Below are 18,065 nucleotides of genomic sequence, written 5' to 3'. Positions count from 1 at the left end.
CTACTCAACCACAGCCAACAAGTCAGCCGCTTTGCAGAAGCAGTGCCTTCCATCTGATCCAAGATCCACCTGTTACAAGTCACATAACGGTGTCACACATGAAGACGACGACACATTTTTTGTTATGTTTTGTCATAACATAGTGATGATAGAATACAATATACAAACCTAACCCGCATACACAATCTGTTAAATTTAAAATATAAAGTATTCAAATCAAGTTTTTAGTTTTATTTGTTGTGGGTTACATGCGCAACAGACGATAAGAGAGTGGCTTAATGTAAAAACGTTACCTCATAGGCGTTTATGTCGGAGAAAAGAACCTACAAAAGAAGTTAACCACGTTAGACAATCAACAGTGTGACGTCACGACCATAAATATGTTATCTACATTCATACACTACTACTTCCATTCGATTATAGATTACGGAAGCGACTACAATATTGCTCTATAGCTGGTGGCGGAAGTAGGAACTTTTTTCACCGGGGGCAAAAAAAATAAAAATTAAAGAGTAGCAATTATTTTTGATCAAAATATGGAGATTTTAGGGCAAAATATGGTGGTTTTTGGGAAAATTTGAGGTTTTTGGGCAAAATACGAAGACTTTGAGGCAAAATATGAAGTTTTGGGGGGGAAAAAATCCACTGGGGGCAAAATAAAAAAACCTAAAATTTTTGCACCTAAAAATTGCAAATCAACTGGGGGCGGGTGCCCCCTTCTGCCCTCAAATATTTCTGCCTGTGTCTATAGCAAGAACACTCGATTCAAGTATATGTTCAGTTGAGAAACTGGCAAAAAAAAACGTATTGGAATATACCTTTTTCCCGGCCTCCAAGTCCCCTACCTCAGTACCAACAGCAAGAATCTGGAACAAGCGGAGATCATGTCAGTATACATATATACATATATACATATGCATAAGATATCACACAAAAATAAGGGTGCGTTTGATAAATCTGAAAAATTTAATGTTGAATGGTTTATAATCTGAATGATTCAAAGTCTCTGAATAAACTTGGTTGCGAATGAATATAAGTTGTTTGATAATCAACAACAACAAAAAAACCCAATACCACATGAGTGGTGTATAGGGGAGGTGAGATGTAGACAATCCTTCCCATATCCGAGAATAAAGACAAGTCATTTCTCCACCCAGAGTGAAACACTCTCAAAAGTAGAGAAAGTCATCCCTCTCTCTATTCGACGGATAAAGAGATTGCTTCTGAGAGGACCTCCGGCCTTTAAGTAGGAAAAAGTTTTTTTTAAAAAAATAAAAAATAATTAAATAAAAATAAGTAGACGCCATGAAAATGGTAGAATCAAATTTCCATGGGTTTTAAATCCTGCCTGGAATTTAATTTAGGCTCTAAGAGTCAGTCAAGTCGCCAATAAATCGACGATTGCTGTCGACTCAATAGAGCCTAAAGTTGTTTGATAATCATTTTGAATAAACGATATGAATTTGGTAAATTTACCTTATTAACGTGTTACATGAATTATTTATTTATATGTTTGTTAAATGCTCTAGATAGGATTTGAGTAGGATATTATAGAAAATTCAGGTGCTTAATGGTTAAGAGAGTGTTTCAACTCTGAATAGTTCATCACTGAATGTTGAACCATGCAGCATCATATATCATTCACATGTCGCATCATATGTCATTCAGAGGTCAGAAACAAACGTGTTGAGTGCTGAATGGTTTAGCATTCAGCACTGAACCATTCAATTAAGAGGTAAACAAACACACCCTAAGTGTTCTTGTAGGTAACACATATGATTATCTGTTACTCACCTCTCCCATAAGATAACGTTCAAACTTCACCGCTGATTTTGGCAACAAAACTCCACCAGCAGATTTCTGAACAGGAAAAGGATACAAAAATCAAGTATACACAACGAGATCGAGCAAGTTATATGTTTATGCTGAAACACTACAAAATAGATAAATAAGAGAAACTTGCTAAAACTTTAATTTTCTTGATTGAAATTTAAAACATGCCCACTAGTTTGCAACTCAAAAACATAATTTATATGGAGCTAAAAAAATTGTAAAGTGAGAATTGAACTTAAAAAAAGCTAAGGACTGTGATGTCATACAGATATACCAACTAGACACAAATTTTCTTGAAACGATGCTATGCTTATAAAGCAGGCTGAACAGAGTATAGTTTCATAACCAGCCTTAGGTGGCTCAATGTCACCCTTTCCATTTTAAAACTTCAACATTGAACTATCATTGTAGTCTTTAGAAGTTTTCGACTGATGATCACCACTCAATGGAACAATGTTGAGATGTTGTGGACTGCAACAAAATCTCACCAGCATATACTAAAGAATGATGGTCGATAAATAAGGTAAATTACGACCAACACAACCTAAAATGTCACACCTTTTTGGAACCGAGCGAGTAGAAATAAACATCAAACTAAGACTACTTTATTTGCACAAAGCCAGACACAAAATGAAAAATGAACATGAGATCATATAACTACTACAACAACATTATCCCAATCCCGCCAAGGTGGTTATGGCCGTATTGGAGAGGTAAGATGTAGACAGTCGTACTTTGCGTTACGTTATCATAAATGGTAATATATAACAAGTCACCATAACAAAAAGAATAATCTAAAGGCGATTTAAGGAATTAAAATTGGAGTCATTATGCTTTTCATTTCAGGAAGACGAAGTATATTTGAAAGTGATCAAGAAAGTCACTACAGAATACATTAAACAGCACAGTGTACAAATTAATATTACATTAAGTAAAAAAAAAAAAAAACGAATTACTCTGGCTGTTTATAGGTATACATATAAAGTGCTTAACTTGATAATCGAACTAGATTAAACACAAAATAATTACCTCAGGGAGCTCCTCAAGACGAATCAGTACTCTATCAGCTTGTGGCTTAACCTATAAGCACAGGATAATTATTAGATCCAACAAATATACTTTATGCACATTTACTTATTCAAATATCGCATTAAAAGTTGGAATTAAAAGATTTATAAATAAATAAATGAATACTCGGTAAATTGCTAGACAAGTAGACATACAGTACACTGTACACATATATATAGAGTTATAAATCATACAACATAATTACCTTGGTAGGTTCGTATTTGGTTGCAATTGCATTAACCTTAAATGAATTCCTTCGTAAACCTGATGAAATACGAAACAATAAATTCAACAAAAAGTATTAAGAATAACAGAACCTTAAGAAATTGATGAAAATGAAGGAGTGATACCTAAAGTTGTGGATTTAGTGGAGCTAGTATCGGGAGAATGAAGGTCTGTAACGAACGAAGAAAAAGGTTTAGCGATTGCTGATGTAACGAAACTTGAGGACGCCATGGATAAGATTGATGTTCTAGAGAAAAAGAGTTGTTGAGATTTAGGTAAGGCAAATTCAGGGTTTGGGGGTTAGTTGTATGGGTAAATTTTTTCTAGAACGTTCGGTTGTTAATTACTATTGCTTTCTTTACTTTTTTTAGAAAACGAAAACTTTATTAGAATAGTGACCTTTCATCGATAATAAAAGGACCGTTCGAGAACAAATGCAAATCGGCCCGGAAAAAACACTTCGAGCAAACAACACAAAATAAACTAATCAAAAAACGCACCAAGTAAACGGTCAAACTAAGAACCTAACTGTAAAGACCTCACAGCCCAACTAAACATACTAATCAACTCGACTAAACCAATGAACAGAATATAAATCGCAAATCATAACACACTAGACAACCCGACAAACTAAGCATCATAATGAAAAGGAAAAATATAGTAAACTACAATCCATTAAAAGACCAAAGGAACTAACCACTAATCTTTACTAAAACTCATAGTCAGCTATATAGTTCAATTTGAGACGAAAGTTTCCTTTCACATATCTATAGACACTTCTAGAACAACACATGTATTCATCCGATCTACCTAAATTTTGGTTTTAACTTTCTCTCTTTGCTCAAATTTGTGTACTAAAGTTTACAAAGTAGTTCATAACACCATTGCGACCGATACTTCAATTCAACGTTATTTCTTGCAGCAATAATTGGCGTTGATATTAGTAAAATGCTAATGTTTCACCAATCGTAGTTCGTACTTCAATTCGCTCTTCTTTAGCATTCTTGAGAATGAGCATTATCGTTTGGGAAAAAAAATTAAAAAAGGAATACTGTTTGGATTAACAATGGATAGCTTTTTTAACTTTATTTTTATTCTTTTATTAATTGTACTATTTTTATCTATATATCCTAACACATTCATACTCGTTTCATTCAAATATTTTTTATTCAAACTTTCCGAAATACTATTAATCTCTTACTTAAAAGAAAAAACAAAAACAACACAAATCACACATCCAACTTCCAACAACGTCCGGTCAATATATGTGACAAACGTTACTTGAAAACAATGTGTCACATAATGTTTATTCTTCACAAACCAAATCATCTTCTAACCCGCAACAAAATATGGGTTTCTTGGTTTTGGTGATCAATCCATATTCTTTCCCACAATACGCTAACGGGCAATTTGCACATCCTCACTTTTCACATCTTTCCCTAAACATACTTTTCAACCAAATTATAATACACATATTTACACAACATCGAATGAAACCGAACCCGATGAGGTTGAAGAAACACAACCCGAACCCAAAGAGGTAGAAGAAAACCAACCTGAACCATCTCAACCGAAGGGTAAAAAAGTGAAAAAAAATAAAAAAAAGGTGAAAGTTGTGTGGTTCGGAGAGGAAAGCAAGCTTTTGGCCGAGTGTTGGTCCCCCGCTACTCAAAACAACGAGATTGGGAACTCTCAAACAAGTTTTTTTGGGACACCATCCGAAAAAATACAACTCACAAGTAAACGAGCCCCGACGAGCCGATAAATTGACCGGGAAATGGAGTAACATGTTGGAAGACGCCAAGATATTCATCACGGTTTACAATAAACTTGCAAAACATTGTCCAAGTGGAGCATCAGACGTGAATATCATTTGGTATGCGAGAAAGTCCTTGAAACATCAAAACCAAAAGGGGAATTCACCTTTGAGAAGCTTGGCATGTTCTAAAAGATTGCCTCTACTTTTTAACTATTGAGGATTTCACAAGTCACAAAAGAAGACAATCCAAGACCGTACATATCATTTTGGAAGATCCCGACTCGACCCTGACATCAAAACCGACTACGACTAATTTGGAGTCTTTATTCCGAGGGGACTCTTTCAGCAGTCTGTAGTGACCCGAACTTTTTCATGATTATATATTAATTGAAAACTATATTTGCATGATTAAATGTTTTCAACATGTTAAGCAATCAAACTTGTTAAGACTTGATTATTTGAAATGAGTTTCATGTAGACAATTGACCACCCAAGTTGACCGGCGATTCACGAACGTTAAAACTTGTAAAAAATGACATGACGATATATATATGGATATACATATAGTTAACATGAGATTATGATAAGTAAGTATCTCCATAAGTAAATTAACAATGAGTTATATACATAAAAAATGAGACTACTAAGTTAAGAAACTCGAAACGATATATATAATGATTATCGTTATTACAACGTCTTACTAAATACATATGTATCATATTAAGATATTGTTACACTATATTTAACATGATAAAATGATAATTATATATATCATTAAGTATGTTAACAATGAACTACATATGTAAAACAAGACTACTAACTTAAGAATTTTGAAACGAGGCATATATGTAACGATTATCGTTGTAACGACATTTTAATGTATATATATCATATTAAGATATATTCATACATCATAATATCTTGATAATGTAATAATTTAACATCTCATTAGATATAATAAACAATGGGTTAACAACATTAAATGAGATCGTTAACTTAAAGGTTTCAAAACAACACTTACATGTAACGACTAACGATGACTTAACGACTCAGTTAAAATGTATATACATGTAGTGTATTTAGATGTATTAGTACACTTTTTAAAGACTTCAAGACATATATCAAAGTACTTCTACTTAACAAAAATGCTTACAATTGCATTCTCATTCATTTTCATTAATAATTCTACTCGTATGCAACCGTATTCGTACTCGTACAATACCCAACTCCTAGACGTATATACTATTGGTATATATACATAATAATTCAGCTCTTAGCAGCCCTAGATAGTCAACAAACATGTGGAACCAACAATTAGACAACTAGCATGACTTATGAGCAAGAAAACAAAAACAAGAACTCCTTTTAACCCCACTCACCTTCACCACTCACCACCTACTCCATTTCACTTTAAATTTTCTTCCCAATTCTCTCAAAACACACACACTCTTCCATGAACGTCTAAGTTACTATTTTTACAGTAAAAATCATCAAATACAAGCTTTGTTTATTACCTATAATCATCATAAAAATAATTACTCAAGAACACATCAAGAACACTTCCAAGTTTACAAGTTTACTTCCAAGTTTCCTAATCCATTCCAAGAAATCATCTAAGATCAAGAAACCTTTGTTATTTACAGTAGGTTATATTTCTAAATCAAGGTAATATTCATATTCAAGCTTTGATTCAATTTCTATAACTATAACTATCTTAATTCGAGTAATAATCTTACTTGAACTTGTTTTTGTGTCATGATTCTATTTCAAGAACTTCCAAGCCATCAAAGATCCTTTGAAGCTCAAGTTATTTTTTCATCATTTCCAGTAGGTTTATCTACTAAACTTGAGGTGGTAATGATGTTCATAACATCATTCGATTCATATATATAAAACTACCTTATTCGAAGGTTTAAACTTGTAATCACTAGAACATAGTTTAGTTAATTCTAAACTTGTTCGCAAACAAAAGTTAATCCTTCTAACTTGACTTTTAAAATCAACTAAACACATGTTCTATATCTATATGATATGCTAACTTAATGATTTAAAACCTGAAAACACGAAAAATACCGTAAAACCGGATATACGCCGTCGTAGTAACACCGCGGGCTATTTTGGGTTAGTTAATTAAAAACTATGATAAACTTTGATTTAAAAGTTGTTCTTCTGGGAAAATGATTTTTCTTATGAACATGAAACTATATCCAAAAATCATGGTTAAACTCAAAGTGGAAGTATGTTTTCCAAAATGGTCATCTAGACGTCGTTCTTTCGACTGAAATGACTACCTTTACAAAAATGAATTGTAACCTGTATTTTCGACCATAAACTTATACTTTTTCTGTTTATATTCATAAACTTAAGTTCAATATGAAACCATAGCAAGTTGAATCACTCAAAACGGATTTAAAACGAAGAAGTTATGGGTAAAACAAGATTGGATATTTTTGCTTGTTGTAACTACGTGAAAATTGGTAACAAAACTATATTAATCATATCCTAGCTAACTCATATTGTATTATACATGTATTCTAATATATTATGTAATCTTGGGATACCATAGACACGTATGCAAATGTTTTGACATATCATATCGACCCATGTATATATATTATTTGGAACAACCATATACACTCTATATGCAGTAATGTTGGAGTTAGTTATACAGGGTTGAGGTTGATTCCAAAAATATATATACTTTGATTTGTGATCTAGCCTGAGACGTGTATACACTGGGTCGTGGATTGATTCAAGATAATATATATCAATTTATTTCTGTACATCTAACCGTGGACAACTAGTTGTAGGTTACTAACGAGGACAGCTGACTTAATAAACTTAAAACAGTAAAACGTATTAAAAATGTTGTAAATATATTTTGAACATACTTTGATATATATGTACATATTTGTTATAGGTTCGTGAATCGACCAGTGGCCAAGTCTTACTTCCCGACGAAGTAAAAATCTGTGAAAGTGAGTTATAGTCCCACTTTTAAAATCTAATATTTTGGGTTGAGAATACATGCAGTTTTATAAATGTTTTACGAAATAGACACAAGTAAATGAAACTACATTATATGGGTGAATGATCGAAGCCGAATATGCCCCTTTTTGCTTGGTAACCTAAGAATTAGTAAACCGATCTACTAATTGACGCGAATCCTAAAGATAGATCTATTGGGCCTAACGAACCCCATCCATGGTTGCAGATGCTTTAGTACTTCGATGTTGTTTTATCATGTCCGATGGATTTCCCAGAATGATAGGGGATATTCTTATATGCATCTTGTTAATGTCGGTTACCAGGTGTTCACCATATGAATGATTTTTATCTCTATGTATGGAATGTATATTGAAATATGAAATCTTGTGGTCTATTATTACAATTTGATAAATATATAGGTTAAACCTATAACTCACCAACATTCTTGTTGACGTTTAAAGCATGTTTATTCTCATGTGATTATTAAGAGTTTCCGCTGTTGCATGCTAATATATGGACAAGATTTGGTGTCAGCATGCTTGTATAATATTGTTTAAAACTGCATTCGAGATTTATTTTGTTGTAACATATTAATATTGTAAACCAATATGTATTGGTAGTGTGTAAGTGTGATATTTTTAGATTATCATTTCTGGATAATCTATGTGGTGTCTTTTTAACCTTGTCGATAAAATAAAGGTTATGGTTTGTTTTAAAAACGAATGCAGTCTTTGAAAAACGTCTCATATAGAGGTCAAAACCTCGCAACGAAATCAATTAATATGGAACTTTTATAATCGATATGAACGGGACATTTCAGTTGGTATCCGAGCGTTGGTCTTAGAGAACCAGAATTTTTGCATTAGTGTGTCTTACCGAGTTTGTTAGGATGCATTAGTGAGTCTGGACTTCGACCGTGTTTTTCTTTAAAAATGATTGCTTAACATTTTTTGTTGGAAACTATATATTATTAACATGTAAATATATTAATCTCTTAACGTGTTTGAATTGTGTGATAGATGTCTACCTCTAGTACAAATCCCATCGACTCACCTAATAATAATGAAGAGTCGAATATACTTTGAGAAGATTCACAAATTCCCGAAGAGGAACCGGAAGGGGAGGAACCGGAAGAGGAGGAACCGGAAGAAGAGGAACCAGAAGAGGAGGAGCCAGAAGAAGAAGAGGTTCCGGAGGAAGAAATATTGATACCTACATTAAATCGATTAAATAAAAGAAAATCCTCAACCAACAGACCAAAGTTAAAAATGGTCAATGGTGTTTCCGCCGAGGAAGCAAAATATTGGAAAGATTACCAATTTTTCGATGAATCGGATCCCGATGAGGATTCCGATGATGTTATAAAAATTACCTTGACCCAATTTAATAAAGCAAAAGAAAATAATAAGGGAAAAGGTATAAAAATAGAGAAACCTGATTCCAACCCCGATGAGCTTTATATGTATCGGCAACCTCCGTATTTCCTAAATTGTAACAATAACCCGGGAACCTCTAAACTACTAGGTTTTTCTAAACCATTGTGGAAAATGATGGCTCGTATTAGAGGAACACCATATATCCCTAGAAAATTAGGAAAACGAACCAAGTCCGAAGAAGAAGAAGAAACCAGTGATTCAGATTAGGGAGTTGTAATCATGTTGTGTATTATATGTATTGTAGTGTGCTTGTACTTTTATGTTCTATGTAAAAATTGCTTGTATTGTTTGTTAATTATCTTTTATGAAGACCTACCAGAGGATATGATTGAGAAAATCTTGTCTAGAGTCGGTCAGAATTCATCAGCACAATTATTTATGGCGAAATTAACTTGTCAAACATTTGAAAGACTTTCCAGAAATGCCTTAGTTTATAAAAGGCTTTCCTTTGATAGGTGGAGTATATCGCATTGGGGAGACCTTAAGTTATGTCGTGTTTTCTTTAAAGCGTTAAATGCGGGGAACCCAAATGCAATTTTACGCTACGGGTTAAGAACCTATTTTGACTCAACATATCCCAACATAGGATTTCATGAGTTAGAAAGAGCTTCTAACATGCAACATAAAGAAGCATGTTATACTTACGGGTTAGTGATGTTCGCTTCTCACCAAAGAGAGAAAAAGAACATCGGATTACAACTATTAAATGAAACATTCCCACAGGTGACGGATTCAGTAGTTGGGGTGAGAAACTAGGTTTTTAAATTATTACGGGGCTGTTGGACATTACGAAACCCTCGTCCTTTTGACGACATTACAACATGCTGCATAGCCAATGGTCATAACGGTTACTTTCCACAAGACCAAGGATGGGAAGTCGTCTTAGTAAAACCAGAATGCATGACTTGTTTCTGGACTTATGAATTACGTGTCTTTATTTCTTTTACTGAACAACTTGTGTATTAACTAGAATTGCCTTTATAGCTGCCGAGTAGCAAAGTTATTATGTGATATATTTCATCATATATGTATAATAGCGGTATTGTAAGTTTGCAAAATATTGTATAAAATTTGAACGCGAAATTTTATTATAATCAGTTTTTTATATAGAATTGTAGTAGTTGAATTGTATATTAGCAACTAAGTATGAACTTAACGGGTAGGTACTACCCGAATTAAAAACTATAAAACGCTAATATGAAGAAAAAGTTTTTATAAATAAGTTCATACTATGCTACGAAATACTATTGACTACTCTTAAAATTCTATATGATTAACTTAATTCTTTTGGGCTATTTTTTGAAGGAAATGGCACCGGTGACTCGTCAGAATTTGAACATGAGCGAGGAAGACTTCCGTGTTTTCCTTGCAGCAAACATAGCCACAGTACAAGCTGCGATGAAAAATAACAATAACTCTGGATCTAGCAGTGGAACTAATTTCACAAGATATCGTGTAGGATGCTCCTACAAAGAATTCACTGCCTGCAAACCTTTGGAATTTGATGGAACCGGGGGTCCAATTGGATTGAAACAGTGGACCGAGAAGGTTGAATCGGTGTTTGCCATAAGTAAATGTACTGAAGAAGACAAAGTAAAGTACGCTACGCATACCTTCACGGGTACGACGCTAACATGGTGGAATACCTATCTCGAGCAGGTAGGACAAGATGCTGCTTACGCACTACCATGGTCAGCATTCAAGAAATTGATGAACGAACAGTATCGTCCCAGAAACGAGGTCAACAAGCTCAAGGTAGAGCTTAGAGGATTACGAACGCAAGGTTTCAATATCACCACGTACGAACGACGATTCACCGAATTGTGCCTATTGTGTCCCAGAACGTTCGAAGACGAAGAAGAGAAGATCAACGCATTTGTAAAAGGGTTACCGGAAAGGATTCAAGAAGATGTGAGTTCACACGAGCCCGCCTCCATACAAAAGGCAAGTCGAATGGCTCACAAATTAGTGAACCAGATCGATGGAAGGATTAAAGAACAGACGACTGAAGAGGCTAACATGAAACAAGTCAAGAGAAAGTGGGAAGAAACCAATGACAAGAGTCACCAATACAACAACAACAATCACAACCACAATCGCAATAACTATCCCAACAACCACAACATCAATCGCAACAACAACTTCAACAAACGTCCTAACAACAACTACAATAACCGTCCCAACAACAATAACAATAACAACAATAGCAACAATAACAATCCCAATAACAATCTCAATAACAACAATGGCAACAAAAACCAAAAACAGTCATGCCAAAGGTGTGAAGAGAATCACCAGGGGTTATGCACGACATTTTGCACTAGGTGTAGAAGAAATGGTCATAGTGCGGCAAAGTGTGAGGCCTACGGACCAAAGTTTAACAGAATTAAAAGAACAAATAATGTCGGAACAGATAATGCCGCCATAGTTTGCTTTGCATGTGGAAAACCGGGCCACATTAGTAGAAATTGTAACATCCCGCATTTTTCCGTTAAATTATTTTAACGCTCGTCTTTTTATTTTAAATAATATCCTTCGTGACTAGATTCGTATCCTCCTTTAGCTAACATTCTTAATAATTTCGTTATTGGATTATAACGTCTCCCGTACTCTCGTGTAATTCAAAATAATTCGTTCGGTTAATTCTCGCACCCGACTACAAACTTGAGGGACTAAACTTGTCAAAATGCCAAAATGGTGACTAGGTCAAAGGAGTCAAACTCCATCCTCATCCATTCATTTTCTTTTATTTCTTTTTTCCTTTTTATTTCATACTTTCACATTTTCTCTCAATCTTCAACTCAAAGATTCATCATCTAAATTCGGATTAGGAAGCTAGCAACAAAACAAATTACATATTTGGGATCCTCTCTTCATCCTCTACAACTTGATACCAATTTCACCTTATTTGGGTAACTTTATAAAATCACTAGATTTTGTGTTCTAGATGTTTTTGAATTATAAAAGTGTTAATTAGTGTCTATGGCTCAAGTCTAACATGAATATATGATTTGTATGCTCGATCTTGTTGTTTTGAAGTAACTAGCTTGAACTTGAATTTTGGTGTGTTTATTCTTGAGATTTAATTGCTTAAATGTTGTTAGATGTTAAAAGTTCATGTTTTAATTGTGTTACTAGTATCACTAGCTTTAAATTGATGTGTAGGTTGCTTTAGAAAACTTCATAAACTTGATTATTGATTTTGGTGAATTTGGATTAGGGTTTGATGAACTTGAAATGGACTTTTGATGATTCGAATGCTATGAAACGTTGTTAGTAAATGTTTAGTTGTATTGTATGTTTAATTACCTTCGAAACGGCATAGCATTCATGTAAATTGGTTGCCCGAATCATGAAATGCGTTTTACAAACTTGAAACTTTGATTATGAACGTTCATTGAACATTCGACGAGAATGTGATTATTGTAAATGCATGTTTTGATTGATGATATGTTCTTAGTTGTATTCCTTGTCAAAAGAGCTTTCCAACGATATAAGATACGCATTATAAGTGTTTACGGTTTGTATTTTGTGCAAAAATGAATTTGGATCAAGACTTGAACTTTTTGAACAGACCAGGTACCAGACCACGTGTATTGCCGCCGCGCGGCACCCCTGGTTGCGGCGCGACATAAAGCGTGTTCCAGATTCTGTTTGCCTTGTCACTTTTACTAAAAATGTTTACTATACTATGGACCTCCGATTCACATGTAACTTGTTCTAACATGCTTATATATGATTAAAAATCTCAGAAAAATAGTTCGGGACCCGACCTGAATGTGTTGACTTTTTCGTTGACTTTGACCCGACCAAAGTTTGACTTTTTATCAAACTTAACCAAATGATTATGCAACCTTTCTAACATGATTCTATACTTGTATCTTGCATGAAACTTGACAATTTGATTCACATGCTATATAATCGAGTCGTAACGAGCCATAGGACTAATTGAACATCTTTGACCGAATTTGTTCTGTGCACAAATTCTTGTTGAAGTATCTTTTTACTCTTGCACTCGAGGTGAGATCATAGTCCCACTTTTACTTTTTTTGAACTTACATTTGGGATGAGAAAACATAAACATTTATTTTACTAAGTGAACACAAGTACAGGAAAACAAACATTCTACATACGAATTTAGAACAAAATCCTCAATTCGATTATCATTAGTTACACTTGCCGGGTGTAAGCGAGAACTTATGTTGTATAGATCCATATGGGTTTGACAAACCCACATTCAAACGGTTCGCTACCGTTTACGAATGAAATATATTTTCGTGAAACAGTGTATGTTCTAACACTATTGTGATGGGGTTCTATGGATGAAAAGTTAAGCATTGATAATTGGGTGCTCGTGACAATAATTTTTGGAATGGTTAACTATTATTGAAATGTTATAAATCTTGTAGTTCATTTGTATTTACTCACTTACTTACTTAAACCCATGATTTCACCAACGTTTTCGTTGACAGATTCCTATGTTTTTCTCAGGTCTTTGAACGATTTGTGATACATGCTTCCGCTCATTATTTTGATACTTGCATTGGATGTCGAGTATATGTTCATACATGGAGCGTCTTTTGACTTTATTTAAAACTGTGTCGCATAGGTTTTATTTGTACTTATAACTTTGTAACGTAACTTTTGGTTGAACCATTATTGTAAACTTGGAAACAATCTTTACTTTTGAAATGAAGGTGACGCATCTTGGTCAAATGTTATTTTAAAGACTTATGACCACGTAACGGGACCTAAGTAGTCGGCGCAGTCAATGACGATTTTGTCGGGTCACTACAGATGGTATCAGAGCGTTGGTTGTAGGGATTTAGAGTTCATTAGTGTCGACTGTAGTGACTCGAACTTTTCCATGTTTATATATATATTAAATGAAATTGTTATTTACATGAGTAAGTGTTTCCAACATGTTAAGCAATCAAACTTGTTAAGACTTGATTAATTGAAATAGGTTTCATATAGACAATTGACCACCCAAATTGACCGGTGATTCACGAACGTTAAAACTTGTAAAAACTATACGATGACATATATATGGTTATATATATAGTTAACATGATTTTATTATAAGTATGTATCTCATTAGGTATTTTAACAATGAGTTATATACATAAAAAATGAGACTATTAATTTAAGAAACTCGAAAACGATATATATAACGATTATCGTTATAACAACGTCTTACTAGGTACATATGAATCATATTAAGATATTGATACACTTGGTTAATTATGTTAAATGATAAGTAAATATATTATTAAGTGTATTAACAATTAAATACATATGTAAAAATAAGACTACTAACTTAATGATTTCGAAACGAGACATATATGTAACGATTATCGTTGTAACGACATTTAACTGTATATATATCATACTAAGATATATTATATATCATAATATCATGATAATATAACAATTTAACATCTCAATTGTTATAATAAACAATGGGTTAACAACATTCAACAAGATCGTTAACCTAAAGGTTTCAAAACAACATTTACATGTAACGACTAACGATGACTTAAGGACTCAGTTAAAATGTATATACATGTAGTGTTTTAATATGTATTCATATACTTTTGAAAGACTTCAAGACACTTATCAAAATACTTCTACTTAACAAAAATGCTTGCAATTACATCCTCGTTCAGTTTCATCAACAATTCTACTCGTATGCACCCGTATTCGTACTCGTACAATACACAGCTTTTAGATGTATGTACTATTGGTATATACACTCCAATGATCAGCTCTTAGCAGCCCATGTGAGTCACCTAACACATGTGGGAACCATCATTTAGCAACTAGCATGAAATATCTCATAAAATTACAAAAATATGAGTAATCATTCATGACTTATTTACATGAAAACAAAATTACATATCCTTTATATCTAATCCATACACCAACGACCAAAAACACCTACAAACACTTTCATTCTTCAATTTTCTTCATCTAATTGATCTCTCTCAAGTTCTATCTTCAAGTTCTAAGTGTTCTTCATAAATTCCAAAAGTTCTAGTTTCATAAAATCAAGAATACTTTCAAGATTGCAAGTTTACTTCCAAGTTTTCTAAATCCATTCCAAGTAATCATCCAAGATCAAGAAACCTTTGTTACTTACAGTAGGTTATCTTTCTAATACAAGGTAATAATCATATTCAAACTTTAATTCAATTTCTATAACTATAACAATCTTATTTCGAGTGGAAATCTTACTTGAAATTGTTTTCGTGTCATGATTCTGCTTCAAGAACTTTCAAGCCATCCAAGGATCCTTTGAAGCTAGATCTATTTTTCTCATTTACAGTAGGTTTATTCAAGGAACTTGAGGTAGTAATGATGTTCATAACATCATTCGATTCATACATATAAAGCTATCTTATTCGAAGGTTTAAACTTGTAATCACTAGAACATAGTTTAGTTAATTCTAAACTTGTTCGCAAATAAAAGTTAATCCTTCTAACTTGACATTTAAAATCAACTAAACACATGTTCTATATCTATATGATATGCTAACTTAATGATTTAAAACCTGGAAACACGAAAAACACCGTAAAACCGGATTTACGCCGTCGTAGTAACACCGCGGGCTGTTTTGGGTTAGTTAATTAAAAACTATGATAAACTTTGATTTAAAAGTTGTTATTCTGGTAAAATTATTTTTATTATGAACATGAAATTATATCCAAAAATTATGTTTAAACTCAAAGTGGAAGTATGTTTTCTAAAATGGTCATCTAGACGTCGTTCTTTCGACTGAAATGACTACCTTTACAAAAACGACTTGTAACTTATTTTTCTGATTATAAACCTATACTTTTCTGTTTAGATTCATAAAATAGAGTTCAATATGAAACCATAGCAATTTGATTCACTCAAAACGGATTTAAAATGAAGAAGTTATGGGTAAAACAAGATTGGATAATTTTTCTCATTTTAGCTACGTGAAATTTGGTAACAAATCCATTCCAACCATAACTTAATCAACTTGTATTGTATATTATGTAATCATGAGATACCATAGATACGTATACAATGTTTTGACCTATCATTTCGATACATCTATATATATTTTGGAACAACCATAGACACTCTATATGTGAATGTTGGAGTTAGCTATACAGGGTTGAGGTTGATTCCAAAATATATATAGTTTGAGTTGTGATCAATACTGAGATACGTATATACTGGGTCGTGGATTGATTCAAGATAATATTTATCGATTTATTTCTGTACATCTAACTGTGGACAACTAGTTGTAGGTTACTAACGAGGACAGCTGACTTAATAAACTTAAAACATCAAAATATATTAAAAGTGTTGTAAATATATTTTGAACATACTTTGATATATATGTATATATTGTTATAGGTTCGTGAATCAACCAGTGGGCAAGTCTTACTTCCCGACGAAGTAAAAATCTGTGAAAGTGAGTTATAGTCCCACTTTTAAAATCTAATATTTTTGGGATGAGAATACATGCAGGTTTTATAAATGATTTACAAAATAGACACAAGTACGTGAAACTACATTCTATGGTTGAATTATCGAAATTGAATATGCCCCTTTTTATTAAGTCTGGTAATCTAAGAATTAGGGAACAGACACCCTAATTGACGCGAATCCTAAAGATAGATCTATTGGGCCTAACAAACCCCATCCAAAGTACCAGATGCTTTAGTACTTCGAAATTTATATCATATCCGAAGGGTGTCCCGGAATGATGGGGATATTCTTATATATGCATCTTGTTAATGTTGGTTACCAGGTGTTCACCATATGAATGATTTTTATCTCTATGTATGGGATGTGTATTGAAATATGAAATCTTGTGGTCTATTGTTACGATTTGATATATATAGGTTAAACCTATAACTCACCAACATTTTTGTTGACGTTTAAAGCATGTTTATTCTCAGGTGAATACTAAGAGCTTCCGCTATTGCATACTAAAATAAGGACAAGATTTGGAGTCCATGTTTGTATGATATTGTGTAAAAACTGCATTCAAGAAACTGATTTCGATGTAACATATTTGTATTGTAAACCATTATGTAATGGTCGTGTGTAAACATGATATTTTAGATTATCATTATTTGATAATCTACGTAAAGCTTTTTAAACCTTTATTTATGAAATAAAGGTTATGGTTTGTTTTAAAAATGAATGCAGTCTTTGAAAAACGTCTCATATAGAGGTCAAAACCTCGCAACGAAATCAATTAATATGGAACGTTTTTAATCAATAAGAACGGGACATTTCATCGACCCCGAGTCATAGGGTACATTAGTGAATCTAGACTACAACCGGCATATAGACTTGAAGTAGGAATTACTTGACTACTTGTGCATATATACTCAAACTCTTTTATTCACATCTAACTCTTGTTCTACCTTAATCTCACGTGGTTGATTTGATTGACACGCCACCTAGACTATATGAAATGATGTCGAATGCACATATGAATTAGGGTAATATAATTTCAGGAATTATATTACGGTGACTCATATGAACGTTCCGACGTTATGACATAAAGAATTTAAGGCGAGTCAAGGAAAAATTTTCTTTTTATCTTAATTCCATATCACGATTAGTATTATTGATAATACTAATTAACGGTATTCTTGTGTCATGAAGGAACGATGGCTTACCAAGGTCAACATAATACCCCTCCCAAAACTCTCGAACAAGCTCTTCAACGAATGATAGCCACCACCGTGGGAGAGGCCGTGGC

General features: G+C 33.2%; 1 protein-coding gene across 1 annotated transcript; it reads right to left on the bottom strand.

Annotated features, from left to right (window-relative positions):
* Window positions 1-3,381, bottom strand: LOC139861143 (10 kDa chaperonin 1, chloroplastic-like). The gene is made up of 7 exons (XM_071849443.1): window positions 3,252-3,381; window positions 3,107-3,165; window positions 2,863-2,913; window positions 1,795-1,860; window positions 819-866; window positions 294-323; window positions 1-69 (listed from the first exon to the last, which is right to left on the bottom strand). The coding sequence occupies exons 1-7, from the start codon at window positions 3,355-3,357 to the stop codon at window positions 1-3; spliced, it is 429 nt and encodes a 142-aa protein (XP_071705544.1). The 5' UTR covers window positions 3,358-3,381.
* Between the last annotated feature and the right edge of the window lie 14,684 nt (window positions 3,382-18,065).

The sequence above is a fragment of the Rutidosis leptorrhynchoides genome, chromosome 8 (genome assembly GCF_046630445.1).
Source record: "Rutidosis leptorrhynchoides isolate AG116_Rl617_1_P2 chromosome 8, CSIRO_AGI_Rlap_v1, whole genome shotgun sequence".
In the NCBI taxonomy this organism is placed as follows: Eukaryota; Viridiplantae; Streptophyta; class Magnoliopsida; order Asterales; family Asteraceae; genus Rutidosis; species Rutidosis leptorrhynchoides.
The sequence above is the reverse complement of the archived record's forward strand: the minus strand, read 5'-3'. Positions and strand labels throughout refer to the sequence as shown.

Excerpts from the sequence above, each read along its gene's own strand:
- LOC139861143 (XM_071849443.1), bottom strand. The coding sequence starts at position 3,357 with ATGGCGTCCTCAAGTTTCGTTACATCAGCAATCGCTAAACCTTTTTCT. Across the intron at positions 1,861-2,862 it reads GTCTTGAGGAGCTCCCTGAG|AAATCTGCTGGTGGAGTTTT; the intron begins GTAATTATTTTG and ends TTTCCTGTTCAG. Across the intron at positions 324-818 it reads ACTTGGAGGCCGGGAAAAAG|GTTCTTTTCTCCGACATAAA; the intron begins GTATATTCCAAT and ends CTTCTTTTGTAG.